The sequence below is a fragment of the Hyla sarda genome, assembly GCF_029499605.1.
Source record: "Hyla sarda isolate aHylSar1 chromosome 1 unlocalized genomic scaffold, aHylSar1.hap1 SUPER_1_unloc_10, whole genome shotgun sequence".
Classification (NCBI taxonomy): Eukaryota; Metazoa; Chordata; class Amphibia; order Anura; family Hylidae; genus Hyla; species Hyla sarda.
In genome coordinates, this window is record NW_026607571.1 from 127,859 (window position 1) to 150,959 (window position 23,101).

Consider the following 23,101-nt stretch of genomic DNA (forward strand, 5'->3'; position numbering starts at 1 on the left):
TTCCTCCTCCTCCTCTGCTGATATCACTATTCCTCCTCCTCCTCTCCTGATATCACTATTCCTCCTCTCCTGATATCACTATTCCTCCTCCTCCTCTCCTGATATCACTATTCCTCCTCCTCCTCTCCTGATATCACAATTCCTCCTTTTTCTCCTGATATCACTATTCCTCCTCCTCCTCCTCTCCTGATATCACTATTCCTCCTCCTCCTCTCCTGATATCACAATTCCTCCTCCTCTTCTCCTGATATCACTATTCCTCCTCTCCTGATATCACTATTCCTCCTCCTCCTCTCCTGATATCACTATTCCTCCTCCTCCTCTCCTGATATCACTATTCCTCCTCCTCCTCTCCTGATATCACAATTCCTCCTTTTTCTCCTGATATCACTCCTCCTCTCCTGATATCACTATTCCTCCTCCTCCTCTCCTGATATCACAATTCCTCCTCCTCTTCTCCTGATATCACTATTCCTCCTCTCCTGATATCACTATTCCTCCTCCTCTCCTGATATCCCTATTCCTCCTCCTCTCCTGATATCACTATTCCTCCTCCTCCTCTCCTGATTTCACAATTCCTCCTCCTCCTCTCCTGATATCACTATTCCTCCTCTCCTGATATCACTATTCCTCCTCCTCCTCCCCTGATATCCCTATTCGCCCTCCTCTCCTGATATCACTATTCCTCCTCTCCTGATATCACTATTCCTCCTCTCCTGATATCACTATTCCTCCTCTCCTGATATCACTATTCCTCCTCCTCTCCTGATATCACTATTCCTCCTCCTCTTCTCCTGATATCACTATTCCTCCTCCTCCTCTCCTGATATCACTATTCCTCCTCCTCTCCTGATATCACTATTCCTCCTCTCCTGATATCACTATTCCTCCTCTCCTGATATCACTATTCCTCCTCCTCCTCCCCTGATATCCCTATTCGCCCTCCTCCTCTCCTGATATCACAATTCCTCCTCTCCTGATATCACTATTCCTCCTCCTCCTCCCCTGATATCCCTATTCGCCCTCCTCTCCTGATATCACTATTCCTCCTCCTCCTCTCCTGATATCACTATTCCTCCTCTCCTGATATCACTATTCCTCCTCTCCTGATATCACTATTCCTCCTCCTCCTCTCCTGATATCACTATTCCTCCTCCTCCTCTCCTGATATCACAAATCCTCCTTTTTCTCCTGATATCACTCCTCCTCCTCTCCTGATATCACTATTCCTCCTCCTCCTCTCCTGATATCACTATTCCTCCTCCTCCTCTCCTGATATCACTATTCCTCCTCCTCTTCTCCTGATATCACTATTCCTCCTCCTCTTCTCCTGATATCACTATTCCTCCTCCTCTTCTCCTGATATCACTATTCCTCCTCCTCTTCTCCTGATATCACCATTCCTCCTCCTCTTCTCCTGATATCACCATTCCTCCTCCTCTTCTCCTGATATCACCATTCCTCCTCCTCTTCTCCTGATATCACCATTCCTCCTCCTCTTCTCCTGATATCACTATTCCTCCTCCTCTTCTCCTGATATCACTATTCCTCCTCCTCCTCCTCTCCTGATATCACTATTCCTCCTCCTTCTCCTCTCCTGATATCACTATTCCTCCTCCTTCTCTTCTCCTGATATCACTATTCCTCCTCCTCCTCCTCTGATATCACTATTCCTCCTCCTTCTCCACTGATATCACTATTCCTCCTCCTTCTCTTCTCCTGATATCACTATTCCTCCTCCTCCTCCTCTGATATCACTATTCCTACTCCTCTGATATCACTATTCCTCCTCCTTCCCTTCTCCTGATATCACTATTCCTCCTCCTCCCCTGATATCACTATTCCTCCTTTTCTTCTCCTGATATCACTATTCCTCCTCCTCCCCTGATATCACTATTCCTCCTCCTCCTCTCCTGATATCACTATTCCTCCTCCTTCCCTTCTCCTGATATCACTATTCCTCCTCCTCCCCTGATATCACTATTCCTCCTTTTCTTCTCCTGATATCACTATTCCTCCTCCTCCCCTGATATCACTATTCCTCCTCCTCCTCCCCTGATATCACTATTCCTCCTCCTCCTCTCCTGATATCACTATTCCTCCTCCTTCTCTTCCCCTGATATCACTATTCCTCCTCCTCCTCCTCCCCTGATATCACTATTCCTACTCTTCCTCTCCTGATATCACTATTCCTCCCCTGTTATCACTATTCCTCCTCCTCCTCCTCCCCTGATATCACTATTCCTCCTCCTCCTCCTCCCCTGATATCACTATTCCTCCTCCTTTGTTGTCCTGTCGTCTTCTCTTGGTTCTTCTGTTCTCAGATTTACACCGACCTTCTAGTAAAGGTGTTGTTACACTACGTTTGTAGTGTACAGGTGCTGAATCCGGCTGGGATACGGGAGCGGATGGTTTTTGCCCCCCCGACCCGCCGCACCACCCCTGCCCGGCCCCATTGCCTCCCCCATCCCCGGTTTTATAATTACCTGTTCCCGGGGTCCACTCTACATCTGGCTCCGGTGGCGTCCTCCTGAACTGTCAACTGTGCGCACTGACGTCACGTCGCGCACGTCACTGCGCACAGCGTAACGCAGGACGCAGCAGGAGCAAGAAGAAGCGTGGGCCCCGGGAACAGGTAATTATAAAACCGGGGATGGGGGGAAGCAATGGGGCGGGGGCGGTGCGGTGGGGGGGGTGCGACGCGGTGGGGCGGGTCGGGGGGGGGGGCAATCGCGGTGCGGTGGGGGGCATTATCGGCAAGGTAATTGCCGATACCGATAATGCCCAAAATCGTGATTATCGGCCGATTAATATCGGCCATACCGATAATCGGTCGATCCCTAGTGTGAATCCACCCTAATTTATAATGTTATCTGCCTACAAAGCTCTTTATTGTGTCCTCCATTCACTTATTATTCTTATTCATCCAAATCACGTGGGGGAGGGGTTCAATAGCTAAAATATTCTGGGGGATAATGGGCAGCGCTGCCCGGGACAGGTTCAGGTCACATCTACTGGAGATTATCTCATCTCTATTCTTTATGTCTTCCCTGATGAGTTTTGTTCTTTAGACCTTTCACCATTGTTGTCCCCATCTACATTTCCACCATTGTTGTCCCCATCTACATTTCCACCATTGTTGTCCCCATCTACATTTCCACCATTGTTGTCCCCCATCTACATTTCCACCATTGTTGTCCCCCATCTACATTTCCACCATTGTTGTCCCCATCTACATTTCCACCATTGTTGTCCCCATCTACATTTCCACCATTGTTGTCCCCCATCTACATTTCCACCATTGTTGTCCCCCATCTACATTTCCACCATTGTTGTCCCCCCATCTACATTTCCACCATTGTTGTCCCCCCATCTACATTTCCACCATTGTTGTCCCCCCATCTACATTTCCACCATTGTTGTCCCCATCTACATTTCCACCATTGTTGTCCCTCCATCTACATTTCCACCATTGTTGTCCCCCATCTACATTTCCACCATTGTTGTCCCCCCATCTACATTTCCACCATTGTTGTCCCCCATCTACATTTCCACCATTGTTGTCCCACATCTACATTTCCACCATTGTTGTCCCCCATCTACATTTCCACCATTGTTGTCCCCCATCTACATTTCCACCATTGTTGTCCCCCATCTACATTTCCACCATTGTTGTCCCCCATCTACATTTCCACCATTGTTGTCCCCCATCTACATTTCCACCATTGTTGTCCCCCCCATATACATTTCCACCATTGTTGTCCCCCCCATATACATTTCCACCATTGTTGTCCCCCATCTACATTTCCACCATTGTTGTCCCCCCATCTACATTTCCACCATTGTTGTCCCGCCATCTACATTTCCACCATTGTTGTCCCCCCATCTACATTTCCACCATTGTTGTCCCCCCATCTACATTTCCACCATTGTTGTCCCCCCATCTACATTTCCACCATTGTTGTCCCCCATCTACATTTCCACCATTGTTGTCCCCCATCTACATTTCCACCATTGTTGTCCCCCCATCTACATTTCCACCATTGTTGTCCCCCCATCTACATTTCCACCATTGTTGTCCCCCCATCTACATTTCCACCATTGTTGTCCCCCCATCTACATTTCCACCATTGTTGTCCCCCCATCTACATTTCCACCATTGTTGTCCCCCATCTACATTTCCACCATTGTTGTCCCCCCCATCTACATTTCCACCATTGTTGTCCCCCCCCATCTACATTTCCACCATTGTTGTCCCCCCATCTACATTTCCACCATTGTTGTCCCCCCATCTACATTTCCACCATTGTTGTCCCCCATCTACATTTCCACCATTGTTGTCCCCCATCTACATTTCCACCATTGTTGTCCCCCCATCTACATTTCCACCATTGTTGTCCCCCCATCTACATTTCCACCATTGTTGTCCCCATCTACATTTCCACCATTGTTGTCCCCATCTACATTTCCACCATTGTTGTCCCCCCCCCATCTACATTTTCACCATTGTTGGTCCCCATCTACATTTCCACCATTGTTGTCCCCCCATCTACATTTCCACCATTGTTGTCCCCCCCCCCTACATTTCCACCATTGTTGTCCCCCCCCATCTACATTTCCGCCATTGTTGTCCCCCATCTTTGGCGCCGCTCCATGTTATCGATGTCTTTTTGTAGGTGAGGTCTCCAGAACTGACCCCATTAGGACATCGCTGTCTATTATTCAGTGGAGGAGTTGGAGGACACAAGGATCTGTACCAGGACATAGTCATGATGGAGGATCACCGGCCCCTCACATCACAAGGTAAGAGGAGACATATATATAGATATCACTCTCACTACCTAGTAACATAGAAATCTATCCAGCACTGATGTATTCATTCCCTGTGTGTTCCCTACAGATGGAGTCATTGATAGAAATCCACCCGAGAGGTGTCCCCGCCCTCTGTATTCCCAGGACTGTCCAGAGGGAAATGTCCCAGAGAACCATCAGGTAGATGAGGCCGATCCTATATCTCTATAGGGGGGTCCTTATAGTCTCCCCATAATATGACCATAAAGGGACCGAACTAAAGTAAAAAAAAAATTATTTTGTTTGTTCAGGTTGAAGATCAGATTAATATTAAGGTTGAGGTTAAAGATGAACCAGAAGAGGAGACGGGTTTCTGCGCCAATCACCCTTGTACCAGGGAAGTGAAGGAGGAAATTCCAGGAGGTGTTACCCCAGGTGTGTAATTATTCCAGGAGGTGTTGTCCCAGGTATCTAATAATTCCAGGAGGTGTTACCCCAGGTATGTAATAATTCCAGGAGGTGTTATCCCAGGTATGTAATAATTCCAGGAGGTGTTACCCCAGGTATGTAATTATTCCAGGAGGTGTTGTCCCAGGTGTGTAATAATTCCAGGAGGTGTTACCCCAGGTATGTAATAATTCCAGGAGGTGTTGTCCCAGGTATGTAATAATTCCAGGAGGTGTTGTCCCAGGTATGTAATAATTCCAGGAGGTGTTGTCCCAGGTATGTAATAATGGATTTATTATCATTATTATAAAATAATCCAGAAATCTTGCAGTTTTTAGGCCTAACACTAAGCAGAGAATTCCTGTTCTGTCCTTGATGATAAGGAGGAGACTGCTGGAAAGGGATCTGTACATTATTACTGTGAGAGATGACCCCAATAGGTAGAGAAGACAATAGGACCTCGGTATCCTTCTCCCTTTATATGGAGAACACAATAGGAGCTCAGCCTCCCTCTCCCTGTATATATAGAAGACAATAGGATCTCAGCCTCCCCCTCCCTGTAGATAGAGATGACAATAGGAGCTCAGCCTCCCCCTCCCTGTAGAATGACCTCTGCACAGAGCATTGTAGGCGACACATTTTCTTTATGGAGAAGAAACTATAAACCACAGAAGAATAAAGTCCTGTAGGGAGTGTGTCATGTGATCATGTGACGGCCGGGGAATGTTCTAGGATAAAACATTAGGAGGATCATGTACAGGAATGATGGGGGTCATTGTCCTCTGAGATGAATCTGACGCTGATTGTATGAGATGGTTTGTAGTAATGTCCGCCATGGACGTGGGGTCTAGTCAGGGCCCCGTATTATATTGTGTTGTCAGATCATAGTTTGGAGTCTGCTGTTAACCCTTTACATTCTATATAGATTGATAAATGACGATCACATAGGAGATGACCTTGTCCAGGTTATGTATACAGCAGAAGGGTGAACCCGGCCAAGAGGGAGGACAAAAAGTAACCAAAACTGAGGGAAGAAGGGAATGGAGGATAAAGAAGAGTCTGGTGTAAAGAGAGAGAAGAGAGATCGGGTCCAGACAGATCCGTCAGGACTCTACCCCCAGAATCATCAGCTAGAACAGCAAATCACTATCAGACAAGAGATAAAAGGGCGGATTACATGGAGAAGATCACCCAGTGCTTCCTTTAAGGCCATGTTCACACCGCAGAATATCTGATATTCCCCTCACATTCCGCTCAGCAAAACCAGACGCAAGATTATTCACAGTTTTGTGATTTTTGTGCTTTCATTTGAGACCTATTAACTCCAAAAACTCCATAAAATAGAAGATATTGTGTAAACAACTCGGGGTAATAGACCTGGATCACATCACAGAACAGTCATAAAATGCCCCGTATATGGTATTATATTCACAATATGTACCTCAATAATTATACAGACCCCAAAACCAAACACAGGTAATGATGGGAAATCTATCGCACTGACGTCTCTGTAGTGTAGAATTGTGTGGACAGGCCGGCTGCCATATTGCCATATCTTTTTCGACTCGGGGTGCCCCTCAGAAAATTGTTTTTTTGCAGGGCACCCCAACTGAAGAGCAAAAAAATAAAAATAAATTATATAATGTAGATCAGAGTGTAGCATCGTTCCCTTTTCTTCTCCATCTGGTTCGGGCCATCATGACTATTTCTTCCAGCCACAATTCTTCACTGTGTTAAACCTGCAAAACAAACCTATTAGGCTCCGCACTTTACCTGCATCCACCACATTCCAGCATGAAGAGGAATACAGGGGTGTAAAGGGGTAACAGGAGTGTAGAAAGGTGTCAGAGGGGTGTAGAGCAGTGTACATGGGTGTCAGAGGGGTGTACATGGGTGACAAAGGGGTGTAGAGGAGTGTACATGGGTGACAGAGGGGTGTAGAGGAGTGTACATGGATGACAGAGGGGTGTAGAGGGGTGTACATGGGTGACAAAGGGGTGTAGAGGAGTGTACATGGGTGACAGAGGGGTGTAGAGGAGTGTACATGGGTGACAGAGGGGTGTAGAGGAGTGTACATGGGTTTAGAGGTATGTACTTGGGTGACGGAGGGGTGTAGAGGAGTTTACATGAGTGACGGAGGAGTGTACATGAGTGACGGAGGGGTGTAGAGGAGTGTACATGAGTGACGGAGGGGTGTAGAGGAGTGTACACGGGTGACGGAGGGGTGTAGAGGAGTGTACATGAGTGACGGAGGGGTGTAGAGGAGTGTACACGGGTGACAGGGGGGTGTAGAGGAGTGTGCATGGGTGACAGAGGGGTGTAGAGGAGTGTACACGGGTGACGGAGGGGTGTAGAGGAGTGTACACGGGTGACGGAGGGGTGTAGAGGAGTGTACATGGGTGACAGAGGGGTGTAGAGGAGTGTACACGGGTGACGGAGGGGTGTAGAGGAGTGTACACGGGTGACGGAGGGGTGTAGAGGAGTGTACACGGGTGACGGAGGGGTGTAGAGGAGTGTACACGGGTGACGGAGGGGGTAGAGGAGTGTACACGGGTGACAGAGGGGGTAGAGGAGGGTATATGGGTGGCAGAGGGGAGTAGAGGAGTGTACATGGGTGACAGAGGGGTGTAGGGGAGTGTACATGGGTGTAGAGGAGTGTACATGGGTGGCAGAGGGGAGTAGAGGAGTGTACATGGGTGGCAGAGGGGAGTAGAGGAGTGTATATGGGTGACAGAGGGGTGTACATGGGTGACAGAGGGGTGTAGAGGAGTGTACATGGGTGACAGAGGGGTGTAGAGGAGTGTACATGGGTGACAGAGGGGTGTAGAGGAGTGTACATGGGTGACAGAGGGGTGTAGAGGAGTGTGCATGGGTGACAGAGGGGTGTAGAGGAGTGTACATGGGTGACAGAGGGGTGTAGAGGAGTGTGCATGGGTGACAGAGGGGTGTAGAGGAGTGTACATGGGTGACAGAGGAGTGTACATGGGTGACAGATGGGTGTAGAGGAGTGTGCATGGGTGACAGAGGGGTGTAGAGGAGTGTACATGGGTGACAGGGATGTGATCAGAGGGGTGAACAATGAGGGGTGAATATGGAGAACAGGAGGGTGGACATGGGAGAGGGGTGGATAGGGGGTGGCCAAATTGGATATGGGAGATGGGGGGGGTTACAAGGGGTCAGAGGGGTGAATAGGGGGTGGACATGGGTTACAGGGGGTAGACTGGGGGCTGGACAGTGGGTTGAACATGGGTGACGGGGGGAGGGGTGGACAGGGTTGAGAAGAGGTAATAGAGGGGTGGAAAGGGTACAGTACCTTAAGCAGGGGAATCCGGCGCAGTGTCGCGCATGCGTAAAGTCCATGCAGGCTTCCCTTCCCCCCTGAGGCGCCGTCACAGTCGCGCAGGCCGGCGGGAAATAAAAATTAAAAAATAAATAAGTGACAGCAAAATCCCCCGGCACCCCGATTGGGAATCACTGACACATAGAATCCTGTAATAAGGGATCAGAGACCAGATTTCTACCCCAGATGACCCATTTATTACCGAAATGTCTGTGTCTCCTCCCCCTGCTGACAATGGATTCCCCTGAGGAAGGAGTGACAGCCGAGTCTCTGTAGGGACCAGCAGCTCCGGGCCTGGGATTTCACTGCGGGTCTGACTGGATTATCTGATGTTTTATCAGAAAGTGGGGGAGGGGCAGAACATTGTTATTGAGGCCTGATAAATAACCTAGAGGTGAGAAGTGTATGATATATATAGATGGATATACAGGAGCTGATGTATTCATTCCCTGTGTGTTCCCTACAGATGGAGTCATTGATAGAAATCCACTCGAGAGGTGTCCCCGCCCTCTGTATTCCCAGGACTGTCCAGAGGGAAATGTCCCAGAGAAGCGTCAGGTAGATGAGGCTGATCCTATATCTCTATAGGGGGGTCCTTATAGTCTCCCCATAATATGACCAGAAAGGGAGCGAACTAAAGTTCTTTTTAACATTTTTTTTTTTCTTGTTCGTTCAGGTTGAAGATCAGATTAATATTAAAGTTGAGGTTAAAGATGAACCAGAAGAGGAGACGGATTGTTGGTCCGATCAGCAGTGTATGAGGGAAGTGAAGGAGGAAATTCCAGGAGGTGTTACCCCAGGTATGTAATAATTCCAGGAGGTGTTGTCCCAGGTATGTAATAATTCCAGGAGGTGTTGTCCCAGGTATGTAATAATTCCAGGAGGTGTTGTCCCAGGTATGTAATATTTCCAGGAGGTGTTGTCCCAGGTATGTAACAATTCCAGGAGGTGTTTTCCCAGCTATGTAATAATTCCAGGAGGTGTTGTCCCGGGTATGTAATAATTCCAGGAGGTGTTGTCCCGGGTATGTAATAATTCCAGGAGGTGTTGTCCCAGGTATGTAATTATGGATAATTATCTCTGAAGAAATATCACCTGATCAGATGGATCCAGATCTCTGTGGCCCCGTGCTGGGGGGGGGGGGGGGGGGGGGTATAATTGGGCACAAGCAGTATGAATGGATGAGCCCTTCCTGTCAGGTGTGAACAGTCCTGTAGTGTAGGGGGTGTAATTGTTGGGGGAGGGGAGACATCTAAATTGCGCCTAACTCTAGTTCTCAGTTCTGGATATAGAAGTTGGACTAGTGATAAGAATTCGGGGCCAATGTTACCTCCTCCTCCCTGTACAATGACCTCTACACAGGTCACAGAGCATGCCCAGAAAAGAAGTCACTAGGTATTCTCTTCTGGGGTCAGGTGACCATCAAAAACTGCAGCAAAACTTCATGTGTGTTTCCAACCTAATAATATTTTATACATTTCCCATAATCCATTTTTATCCCAACAGAAAATCCCAGTAAGAATTCTGAGGGAAACTTCATGTTATCCCTGAATGATAAAGGAGAAGATGAAGATATGATGGAGCGCTCCTCAGGAGAAGACCTCCTTACCCCTAATGTCCATCCAGATCTATCCTATAATAATCCACCTGATCATGAGGAACCTTCTCCTGACCAACCACACATTGTTACCACAAGGACAGATCATGGGAAAGGTTTATATTGTGAGGAATGTGGGAAACAATTTACAAAAAGATCAGAATTTATTAGACACAGAAAAAGTAATATAGGAAAGAAGCTGTATGTGTGTTCAGAATGTGGGAAATACTGTAAAAGTCAATCAGATCTTGTTAAACATGAGAGAATTCACACGGGAGAGAAGCCATATTCATGTCCAGAATGTGGGAAATGTTTTATACAAAAATCAAATCTTTCAAAACATGTGAGAATTCATACAGGAGAAAAGCCACATTCATGTTCAGACTGTGGGAAATGTTTTACAAATAAAGTGAATCTTTCAATACATAAAAGAATTCACACAGGAGAGAAGCCATATTCATGTTCAGAATGTGGTAACTCTTTTATAAGTAAATTACAACTTTCTAGACATAAGAGAAGTCATACAGGAGAGAAGCCATATTCATGTTTAGATTGTGGTAAATCATTTATAAGTAAATCACAACTTTCTAGACATGAGAGAAATCACACAGGAGAGAAGCCATATTCATGTTCAATATGTGATAAATGTTTTATAAGTAAGTCAGAGCTTGTGTTACATGAAAGAATTCATACGGGAGAGAAACCATACTCATGCTCAGAATGTGGTACATGTTTTGCACATAAATCACATCTTGTTATACATCAGAGAATTCACACAGGAGAGAAGCCGTATTCATGTTCAGAATGTGGGAAATGTTTTATAAATAAAACACAACTTACTGAACATGGGAGAAGTCACACAGGAGAGAAGCCATATTCATGTTCAGAATGTGGAAAATCTTTTACAAGTAAAAGAAACCTTATTAAGCATGAGAGAAGTCACACAGGAGAGAAGCCATATTCATGTTCAGAATGTGGTAAATGCTTTACAAATATATCACATCTTTCGGTACATGAGAATTCACACAGGAGAGATGTCCTATTCATGCTCAGAATGTGGGAAATGTTTTGCATATAAATCACATCTTCTAAAACATGAGGTAATTCACACAGGAGAGAAGCCATATTCATGTTCAGAATGTGGGAAATGTTTTTCGCAAAAATCAACCCTTGTTGGACATGAGAGAATTCACACAGGAGAGAAGCCATATTCATGTTCAGAATGTGGGAAATGTTTTATAAGTAAATTACAACTTTCCAGACATGAGAGAAGTCACCCTGGAGACTGATAGATGAAATAATAAATATAATAATATGGAGAATGGAAATCTGAGATCTCAGGTAACGGTAAAATGTGATGTTTCTAAGTTTTGTTGTGAGAATTAACCCTCAAATAAACTTCATAATGAAACCTAAGCAGAAGCTAAAGTTGTGTAAATAAAAAGTGATCACCCCTCCCTGCTTCCAGCTTGTGGTCCAAAGAAGGCGAATATACGAAAATTCAGGAATATCAGAGGACACTGATCCCTCCCCTTCTTTTAGCTTGTGGGCCAATGAGAAGGAAGGAAATACCGTTGTCAGAGGTTAGCAACATCCCTAGCAACCAATAGGAAAGTAGTTAGTCGAAATATATAATCGCGCGTGCGCATTTTGGGAATTTCAATATGAATTTTACTTGGGGGGGGGGAAAAAAAGGGAACGAATATGCGAAAATTGCGAATATAGGAGGAATATTCGTCCATATATTCACGAAATATCGTTAATTCAAATATGGCCGACGCCGTTCATCACTAATCAGGAGACTTCTGTATTGTCACCAATAAGTAAAATCCCGTGTGTGAACCGGTCCCCATAACAAGAGGTTGTCCCTGTGATGGGGGGGGGGGGGGGGGGGGTTATTGCTTTTATTAATTTTTTATAACAAAAAAAAAAACAGATCACATATAGTTATGTCAAAAGGTAAAACAGGGTGAGTTAAAGGGGTATTCCAGGCAAAAACTTTTTTTTTTTTAAATATATCAACTGGCTCCGGCGGAAAGTTAAACAGATTTGTAAATTACTTCTATTAAAAAAATCTTAATCCTTCCAATAGTTATTAGCTTCTGAGGTTTTCTGTCTAACTGCTCAATGATGATGTCACATCCCGGGAGCTGTGCATGATGGGAGAATATCCCCATAGGAGCTGCACAGCTCCCGGGACGTGAGTCATCAGAGAGCAGTTAGACAGAAAACAGCAACTCAACTTCAGAAGCTAATAACTATTGGAAGGATTAAGATTTTTTTAATAGAAGTAATTTACAAATCTGTTTAACTTTCCGGAGCCAGTTGATATACGATGGTAATCCGTTCCAAATGGACCATCGTTTGTTGAAACCATTGTATGTTGAGGGATCGGTGCAATGTAAAGTATAGGACAGTGGTCTACAACCTGCGGACCTCCAGATGTTGCAAAACTACAACACCCAGCATGCCCGGACAGCCAACGGCTGTCCGGGCATGCTGGGAGTTGTAGTTTTGCAACATCTGGAGGTCCGCAGGTTGAAGACCACTGTTAGAGGAAGTTGTACTCACCTGTCCTAGCCGCTCCGGACCGTCACCACTTTTTTTTTTTTTACTAAAAATCCCACAATGCCATTTTCCTCCCTCTCACACATCAGCCAGCCCACCCATTGAAACAAAAGACCTGTGGTTTTCAATCAGGGTGCCTACAGCTGTTGCATTAGTTGCAGATTGATCTCTCTCCCTCCAAGTGATTGCTCCACCCATTGAAGCAGACAGGCTCCCTGTCATCAGCTGACTAGTGATGTAATGTCTCGGCCACATTGCAACCTGGGAAAAATCTGAGACAACAGTCATTTTGTATGCTGTTAAAAATACATATTGGGGTGAAAATCACAGAAGAATTGTGAGAAAACCGTCGCACACAGGTACAGACACTATATTATGGTCTACACTAACTTTACAGCCCCTGTAGCATAGTCAAATAAAAAAAAATCCTGGAATACCCCTTTAATCTCCCTCTTAATTTAAGTGATCGATGGCACCCTTTCATATCTCCAATTTTTAGTTTATAATATGTCTGGCTGCAATCGGAGAATGCATAATAATGGTTTTATGGAAGTGAGAATAGACGTGCAGATCTATACTTAGTAGGGCTAGAGTGGGGTTAAAGGGGTACTCCGGCGCTAAGACCTCTTATCCTCTATCCAAAGGATAGGGGGATAAGATACCTGATTGCGGGGGGGCCCGCCGTTAGGGACCCCTGTGATCTTTCACACAGCACCCCATTAGAATTAGTCCCCGGAGCATGTTCGCTCCAGGTCTGATGAGTGGCGATCACGGGGACGGAGCATTGTGACGTCACAGCTCCGCCCCCTGTGTGACGTCACCCCCCCCGCCCCTGCTATGCAAGTCTATGGGAGGGGGCGTGACGGCCGTCACGCCCCCTCCCATAGACTTGCAAAGCGGGGGCGAGGGGGGTGACGTCACGCGGGGGCGGAGCAGTGACGTCACAATGCTCCGGCCTCGTGATCGGCAGTCATCAGCTGACAGCTGTTACGCCCCCTCCCATAAGCTTGCATTGAGGGGGCGGAGCGTGAAGTCAAACGGGGGCGGAGCCGTGACATCACAATGCTCCGTCTCCGTGATCGCCAGTAATCAGACCCGGAGCGAACATGTAAGGGGGTGCTGCGTGCAAGATCATGGGAATCCCTGGCATCTTATTTGGATAGGGGATAAGATGTCTAAACGCCGGAGTACCCCTTTAAGGATTATTGGGAATCCACATAAATGTGAAAGTAATCTGCCTAGTTTTCTCCAAAAGGAGAGTATTCTTTAGGGCATTCCCACCAAATATGAAGGAATGTACCAGTGTCAGGGCAACGCCAGCATTTGTCAGGTTAGTCAGAGAAATGAGCCAACCTGGAAGGGGTGAGGAACCAGTGGAAGAAAAGGTTCTTTGAGGTTTTTACGTGACTGACGCATTTAGTGAGTTTGCCAACTACTGAATGAGCTTGGTCCCATTGGTGGTCCGTAAAATTAATTTGGAGTTCAAGTTCTCACTTAGATACATGGTGGTTAGGAGCAGAGGAGGAAGAAGCTACCAGGAACGCATTATAGCTCCAAGTGATTCCTTTGTTTAAGGGGGAAAATCGGGAAAGCCAGTTCATCAACTCAGAACTAATACCAGTGTGTTTACATTTTAAGGAATCAAGGGCATGGCGGACTTGGAGGTACTAGTAAAAGTCTTAGTTACTTATAGACCTATTTTAAAGGTCCAAAATCTAGAAAAAAAAGATTCTGAACCCAACAGTGATCTTCAACCTGCGGACCTCCAGATGTTGCAAAATTACAACTCCCTGGGGGTCTGCAGGTTGAAGACCACTGGTATAGGAGGTAATACTCACGTGTCCCCACCGCTCCGGACCCGTCACCGCTGCCCTGGATGTCGCCCTCCATCGCTGTCGCCACGTCCCCGGGGTTTCCCCGACGGTCCAGACGTCTTCTTCCCCGGGATCCACGCTCTCAGTCATCACGTCGCTACACACGGCGCTCCTATTGGATGACGGGACGGCGTGCGCGACGACGTGATGACGACGAAGGAGAGCGTCGGCCATGCAGGGGATCCTTGCACGGAGCAGACACCGAGGAGGCAGGTAAGGTCCCTCCCGGTGTCCTGTAAGCTGTTCGGGACGCCGTGATTTCACCGCGGCGGTCCCGAACAGCCCGACTGAGCAGCTGGGTTAGTGTTATTTTCGCTTCAGACGCGGCGGTCAGCTTTGATCGCTGCATCTGAAGGGTTAATACAGGGCATCACAGCAATGGGTGATGTCCTGTATTAGCGGCGGGTCCCAGCCGTTGAGGCCGCAGGTATTCGCCGTATAAGACGCACCAACTTTCCCCCTCCCAGTTTTGGGGAAGAAAAAGTGCATCTTATACGGCAAAAAATACGTTACCTAGTGTGTAACTCCTCAAAAGCCAGACAAGTCTTGCCGTCCCAAAAGTCAGACAGCACAAAAATACCCCCGTCAGACCCATGAGAGATACGGAGGTCAGAAATGGAAGCCTCCATTATACAGATGGGTAATAAAGGAAGATTAATGTGGCAAAGGTTATTAGGGCAGGTATAGGAGTGCCACAAGTGAAATATCGCTTTTATCGTTGGATGGGAACTGGAAATCGCAGTATTAAATATAAAGTAAATAACAAAATATTTTTAATCGGAAAATTTTTCAAGAGAGAGGTCTCAATCGACACCCAAAGTTTGGTATCGTCTTGAATCCACAACGATCTGAGTTGATTCAGCACTACTGCTCTGTAATATTGAACAATGGAGGGGCACCCAATGCCTCCTGTGACGGATCCATCTGCTGGTTACCCTCTTGGCCCCAATTAGAACGTTGTGGATAACTGCAGACACCTCTCCATTCCATTCGTACGGGTGGTGGTCTTTCGCCGACCACGAGGCGGCGGACGTTTTTGGGACCCGAGGAAAAATCAGCAGCATTCGGTACAAATCCTATGGAACTAAAAACGGACCCTTTATCTACCAAACACCGCTGGAAGCTGCCACCCGCCTTCTATTTCGTCCTTTATATGTTTCAGTGTGTTTTCTTGTTGTGTTCTGGGATGGCGATTGTCTCTGTCCTGGGAGATAATTGGATTTCTTCGTCCTGGGAGATAATTGGATTTCTTCGTCCTGGGAGATAATTGGATTTCTTCCCAGTTGTCTGAGTTGAGAGGAGGGAGGTATGGGTAAAGTGGGAAGGGCTTATGTTGAAGCCACTGCGATTGGCCACTGTCCACTATGTTTTACAGTCTTCCATCAGGTCCCCTAGGGGAGTGTCCACCTGGTGGAGACCTGCATAAATACCAGGCAGGTAGCCCCATTAAATTCATTCCTGTTTGACCCTCAAGACGGAGCTGGTTTTGTTTGTCGGGGGTATTACTATTGGGACAGCGATTTTGTTATTTCTAGCTATGGAAGGAGTTCGACTGATTTGCTGATCGGGAGCGGCCGCTATCGTATCCTCCGGTCGGGAGTTGGACGGTCGGCTGGAACCAACCTGCGTTCCTGGAGAAGGGGATCATTCGAAGCAGCGGCTTCCTCTACCTGTCGGGGAGTGTCGTAGCAATTGGAGGCAAACGGCGGCACGAATCCCATCACCCAGAAGGCCAGCTACACATCCCAGGATGGAAATGTTTCTAGCTATGGAAGGAGTTCGACTGATTTGCTGATCGGGAGCGGCTGCGTTTGTATTCTCCGGTCGTGAGTTGGACCGTCGGCTGGAACCAACCTGCGTTCCTGGAGAAGGGGATCATTCCAAGCAGCGGCTTCCTCTACCTGTCGGGGAGTGTCGTAACACCTCCCTTTTTTAATGGTGGGAACAGAGACATTGCTTTAATTCTTGGTTTCCTATTGTTCCATATATATTTCATAATAACTGATTGCAGTTTTTGATAGGGCGGAGTGGTGGGGGTAGACGTAGAGAAGGGGAGCAGAGAGTAATGGAGAAATGAAAGGAGGAAAGAAATAAGTAGAAGAATGAGGAGGTTCAATCAGGACAACGTCTTCCCCAGAGGCAGATTACTTCCGATCAGATGAAAGTAGAGCTGAGCAGTCATCTAGAGGTATTCTAGGCCCATCAGGTCGGAGATCTTGATTGATGTTGAGATCCACTTGTACTTTGAGTGGAGGATCTTTGCAAATTGGCTCCTACAGTTGCCCATTCTTGGTGCAGGGTGGCAGGTCGTTTGTTTTTGGGTGAGTCCAGCATAGAAGACGTGACTAAGTCAGGGAACCACTTGCTGATTGCATGAAGAGCTTCTTTAGGCGTAAGAAAAGCAGGAGTGGTTCCATTTTTGGTCACTAACAATTTGACTGGAAAGCCCCATCTGTAAGGAATCCCTTCTTCTCTTAGAATTCCAGTGGATGTAGAAAATGCCTTTCGCCTCCGTAGGGTAGCAGCTGACCAGCACTCATCAGCACAGAGGGTTATGTTAGAAAACCCTTCGGGAAGCTATGGTGTTTTTTGTTTTTTTGTTGCTACTCGGAGGATGTCGTCTTTAAAGTGGTGAAAGTGAAGCCTTGCTAGGACATCTCTAGGAACCTCACAGGGGAGTTGAGATGCTTTGGGGAGTCTGTGGGCTCTGTCTATTAGCAAGTGAAGTGAAATAATCCATGAGGAACTCTCTAAGGTCTGAATTACTTACCGATTCGGGTATGCCTCTGAAACGAATGTTATTCCTTCCGGACCTCTCCTCCAGATCCGCCAGCTTCAATTGAATAGAGCACAGGTCATCAATGGTTTCATTCTGGCTGTCTACTAGAGCGTTGTGTGCCACCGTGAACTTCTCCATTTTGTCCTCTAAGTGGGCTGGTCGTTCGCCAATCTGAGTCACCTCTTTGGTTAATGCGCTCCTGGAATTGTTACATACCAGGGACAACACCTCCTGGAATTGTTACATACCTGGGACAACACCTCCTGGAATTGTTACATACCTGGGACAACACCTCCTGGAATTGTTACATACCTGGGACAACACCTCCTGGAATTGTTACATACCTGGGACAACACAACACCTCCTGGAATTGTTACATACCTGGGGTAACACCTCCTGGAATTATTACATACCTGGGGTAACACCTCCTGGAATTTCCTCCTTCAATTCCCTCATACACGGGTGATGGCCCCTCATCCTCTCTTCTTCATCCTCCACTTTATTATTAGTCAGATCTCCCCCCTGATGTGACATATAGAACAATTCACTACAATACAGCAGACAGGAGGAGCAACAGAGACCCCCAAAATCTACCCCCACATCTATGACTGCAGGACCCCCCTATAGAGATATAGGATCAGCCTCATCTACCTGATGCTTCTCTGGGACATTTCCCTCTGAACAGTCCTGGGAATACAGAGGGCGGGGACACCTCTCGGGTGGATTTCTATCAATGACTCCATCTGTAGGGAACACACAGGGAATGAATACATCCCCTCCTGTATATCCATCTATATATATATATATATATATATATATATATATATATATATATATATATATCTCATCTCTCAGCACCTTCACTTATAGGTTAGAATACAAAGATTGAAGACGTCACTCCAGAGAAACATGAAGGTGAAGAAAAAACAGTTTATTCCCCCATTCGGTACATAAAGGATGCAACATTTCAACTTCACGATGAAGTTTTTTGTCAAGCACAGTGACAATAGTGATCAGCGCACAATTCATAAGGACATCAATCAATTACATCATAGATAGGTGGAGTTTCAATTAAATCACAATTGATATATAAACAAACCAAATATACAATTTCCAGTAAGTGTCTACATAATAAAACCATGTTGTATAGTGACTAGAGGTGAACACAAGAGGTGACATCACGGCTCCGCCCCCATGTGATGTCACGCTCCGCCCCCTCAATGCAAGCCTATGGGAGGGGGCGTGACAGCTGTCACGCCCCCCCTAGGCTTGCAATGAGGGGGCGGAGCATGACATCACACAGGGGCGGGGCCGTGATGTCACAATGCTCTGGCCCCGTGATCGCCAGTCATCAGCTGACAGCTGTCACGCCCCCTTCCATAGGCTTGCATTGAGGGGGCGGAGTGTGACATTACACGGGGGCGGAGTCGTGACATCACAATGCTCCGGCCCCGTAATCAGTCCCAGAGCGAACATGCTCCGGGGGCTGATTTTAATGGGGTGCTGCGTGCAAGATCACTGGGGTCCCCAGCAGCGGGACCCCCGCGATCAGGCATCTTATGCCCTATCCTTTGGATAGGGTATAAGATGTCTAAGCACCGAAGTACCCCTTTAATAACCAAGGCAGAATATCCAAATGGAGAACTTAAATAACGCCACATTCACACGCAAAAAGGTAATGAGACACTCACATATACATAATGTGGAGAATAAATATTTAATTGACATTGGCACACCCCAATACCTGACACCGTGCAGACCCGCCGCATTACCTGAGCCTGCCGGAGCGTGGCCACTTTAAATCAGTGACCAGAACACTTATAGGCAATTCATAATCCCCGTCGCCTGGAGCTCTGATTGGTGAATAGCTATTCACCAATCAGAGCTCCAGTCTGCCGGCGGCGGGGATTATGAATAGTGAAGGCTGTATACAGTAGCCCGGAGCCGGCGGGATGCGCAGTAGTGCCGCCGGCATGTAAAGTTGATAAATGCGGATCTCTGGAGAATGACCTTCTGCGATCTGCCCCTCAGCCCCTGGACTATAACTCCCATCATGGAAGTAGTAGTCCTAAAAGTCCCAAAAGAGTCCCGCAGCCGGGGAATGTGCAAGTGCCGTCCCTCAGCAATGCGGTATTACTCTGTCTTTGTCCTATGATGGGAGTAGGAGTAGTAGTTTAGCATCCCCCGGCTGTCTTGGTAAGACCCTTTCCTACGTGTCCTTTTAGGTCGTGTATTTTTGCGCAAAAAAAAAAAAAACACTTCTAATTTTTTTGTGCAAATAATAACTAAGCTCCACTGCAAAAATTGGTATAAGCTGCACCAAACAGTAGACCACTTCGAAATATTTTCTACCAAAAAATGCACAAAATAAAATGCAGTAGAAAACGCAATTGCGTAAAATTTGCAGGGACTTTTAGAACATGAAAGAGGTGTAAAACCAATGATATATTCCCCCCAATGGCTCTATCATCAATCCATGGGACTGTTCACAATGATTCCTGGATATTACTACAGTGGGGAGAAAAAGTATTTGATACACGTCCGATTTTGTAGAGATCTGTAATTTTTATGATATTTACTTTTCAACTGTGAGAGACGGAATCTAAAACAAAAATCCAGAAAATCACATTGTAGGATTCGTACATAATAAATTAGCATTTTATTGCATGACATCAGTATTTGATACATCAGAAAAGCATAACAATATTTGGTCCACAAACCTTTGTTTGCACTTACAGAGATGAGACGTTTTTCTGTAGTTCTTGACCTGGTTTGCACACACTGCAGCAGGGATTTTGGCGCACTCCTCCATACAGACCTTCTCCAGATCCTTCAGGTTTTGGGGCTGTTGCTGGGCAATACAGACTTTCAGCTCCCTCCAAAGATTTTCTACTGGGTTCAGGTGTGGAGACTGGCTAGGCCACTCCAGGACCTTGAGATGCTTCTTACGGAGCCACTCCTTAGTTGCCCTGGCTGTGTGTTTCGGGTCGTTGTCCTGCTAGAAGACCCAGCCACAACTCTTCAATGCTCTTACTGAGGGAAGGAGGTTGTTGGCCAAGATCTCGTGATACATGGCCCCATCCATCCTCCCCTCAATACGGTGAAGTCATCCTGTCCCCTTTGCAGAAAAGAAGCCCCATAGAATGATTCAATCTCCAATGCTTCATAGTTGGGATGGTGTTCTTGGGGTTGTACTCATCCTTCTTCTTCCTTTAAACACGAGTGGAGTTTAGACCAAAAAGCCCTATTTTTGTCTCATCAGACCACATGACCTTCTTCCATTCCTCTTCTGGATCATACAGATGGTCAATGGGAAACTTCAGACAGGCCTGGACATGCGCTGGCTTGAGAAGGGGAACCTTGTGTGCATGGATTTTAATCCATGACGGTGTAGTGTGTTACTAATGGTTTTCATGGAGACAGTGGTCCCAGCTCTCTTCAGGTCACTGATCAGGTCCTGATGTGTAGTTCTGGACGGATCTCTCACCTTCCTCATGATCATTGTTGCCCCACAAGGTGAGATCTTGCATGGAGGCCCAGCACCCCGTTACAATCAGTCCCCAGAGCATGTTCGCTTTGGGTCTGATTACAGGCGATCGCAGGGCTGGAGCATTGCGACGTCACGGCTCCGACCCGTGTGGCATCACGCTTCGCCCCCTCAATGCAAGCCTATGGGAGGGGGCGTGTGTCACCAGTAATCAGACCCGGAGCGAAGATGCTCCGGGGACTGATTGTAACGGGGTGCTGCATGCAAGATCACAGGGGTCCCCAGCAGTGGGACCCACGCAATGAGGCAACTTATCCCCTATCCTTTGGATAGGGGATAAGATGTCTTAGCGCCGGAGTACCCCTTTAACCCCTTAAGGACTCAGGGTTTTTCCGTTTTTGCACTTTCGTTTTTTCCTCCTTACCTTTTAAAAATCATAACCCTTTCAATTTTCCACCTAAAAATCCATATTATGGCTTATTTTTTGCGTCGCCAATTCTACTTTGCAGTGACAGTCATTTTACCCAAAAATGCACGGCGAAACGGAAAAAAAAATCATTGTGCGACAAAATCGAAAAAAAAACGCCATTTTGTAACTTTTGGGGGCTTCCGTTTCTACGCAGTGCATATTTCGGTAAAAATGACACCTTATCATTATTCTGTAGGTCCATACGGTTAAAATGATCCCCTACTTATATAGGTTTGATTTTGTCGCACTTCTGGAAAAAATCATAACTACATGCAGGAAAATGTATACGTTTAAAAATGTCATTTCTGACCCCTATAACTTTTTTATTTTTCCACGTACAGGGCGGTATGACGACTCATTTTTTGCGGCGTGATCTGAAGTTTTTATCGGTATGATTTTTGTTTTGATCGGACTTTTTGATCACTTTTTAATGTTATAAAAAGTGACCAAAATACGCTTTTTTGGACTTTGGAATTTTTTTGCGCGTACGCCATTGACCGTACGGCTTAATTAATGATATATTTTTATAGTTCGGACATTTACGCACGCGGCGATACCACATATGTTTATTTATTTATTTTTTTTACACTGTTTTATTTTTTTTTATGGGAAAAGGGGGGTGATTCAAACTTTTATTAGGGACCTTTATTAAAACTTTTTTTTTGCAGTGTTATAGGTCCCATAGGGACCTATAACACTGCACACACTGATCTCTTATACTGATCATTATTATCCCATATAACACTGCACACACTGATCTCTCATCCTGATCACAGGCGTGTATTAACACGCCTGTGATCAGCATTATCGGCGCTTGACTGCTCCTGCCTGGATCTCAGGCACGGAGCAGTCATTCGTCGATCGGACACCGAGGAGGCAGGTAAGGTCCCTCCCGGTGTCCGGTCAGCTGTTCGGGACGCCGCGATTTCACCGCGGCGGTCCCGAACAGCCCGACTGAGCAGCCGGGATACTTTCAGTTTCACTTTAGAAGCGGCGGTCAGCTTTGACCGCCGCTTCTAAAGGGTTAATACCGCACATCGCCACGATCGGTGTGGTATTAGCCGCGGGTCCCGGCCGTTGATTAGCGTCGGGACCGACGCGATATGATGCGGGATCGCGGCGCAATCCCGCTTCATATCGCGGGAGCCGGTGCAGGACGTAAATATACGTCTTGCGTCGTTAAGGGGTTAAGTACGAAAACCTGCAAAATTGGCCGTGTGTCAAATACTTGTTCTCCCCACTGGATGTGTCACTGGTCTGATAAGATTTCTAGGGGATAATATTGGAAGAATAAATGGGGGGTCCAGTGATCACTAGACATTAGGAAGAAGCAACAATATGAGGAGAGAATAAGGGAACAATGGGGTTTATTTATCATTGTGTTCTATTGCTTTTTGTTAGTCTACATTTGCAAATTTTTGTTATTCTTGCGCTCATTACAGTTTTTTTATTTTTATTCTTAAATCCGTCATTTTGACCTTTTGATGTTGCTAGATTATTTTTTGCAGTGGTCACAAATTATCTGCGTGTTTTTGATTTTTGCACAAAAACCCCCACAAATCTAGACCACCTCCTTACCAGGTGTAAAAAAAAAAAAAAAAATTACTACTCCTGTCTTCTTATCAAAAATAAAAAAATCATCAGCCAGAGTGAAAAAGAGAGACAGAGAGAGAGAGAGACAGAGAGAGAGACAGAGAGAGAGAGAATAGGATGTTTAAATACATAAAAAGTAAAAATAAATTAAATCTG

At 46.3% G+C, this 23,101-nt stretch overlaps 1 protein-coding gene across 1 annotated transcript in view; it reads left to right on the forward strand.

Moving 5' to 3' along the window:
• Positions 1-23,101, forward strand: part of LOC130297932 (oocyte zinc finger protein XlCOF8.4-like) — a 170,748-nt gene that overhangs the window by 117,391 nt on the left and 30,256 nt on the right. The window contains 7 exon segments of the mRNA XM_056550779.1: positions 4,677-4,803; positions 4,901-4,992; positions 5,103-5,226; positions 9,045-9,136; positions 9,255-9,378; positions 10,085-11,189; positions 11,191-11,462. Of these exon segments, the coding sequence (XP_056406754.1) occupies positions 4,677-4,803; positions 4,901-4,992; positions 5,103-5,226; positions 9,045-9,136; positions 9,255-9,378; positions 10,085-11,189; positions 11,191-11,462 (1,936 nt within the window).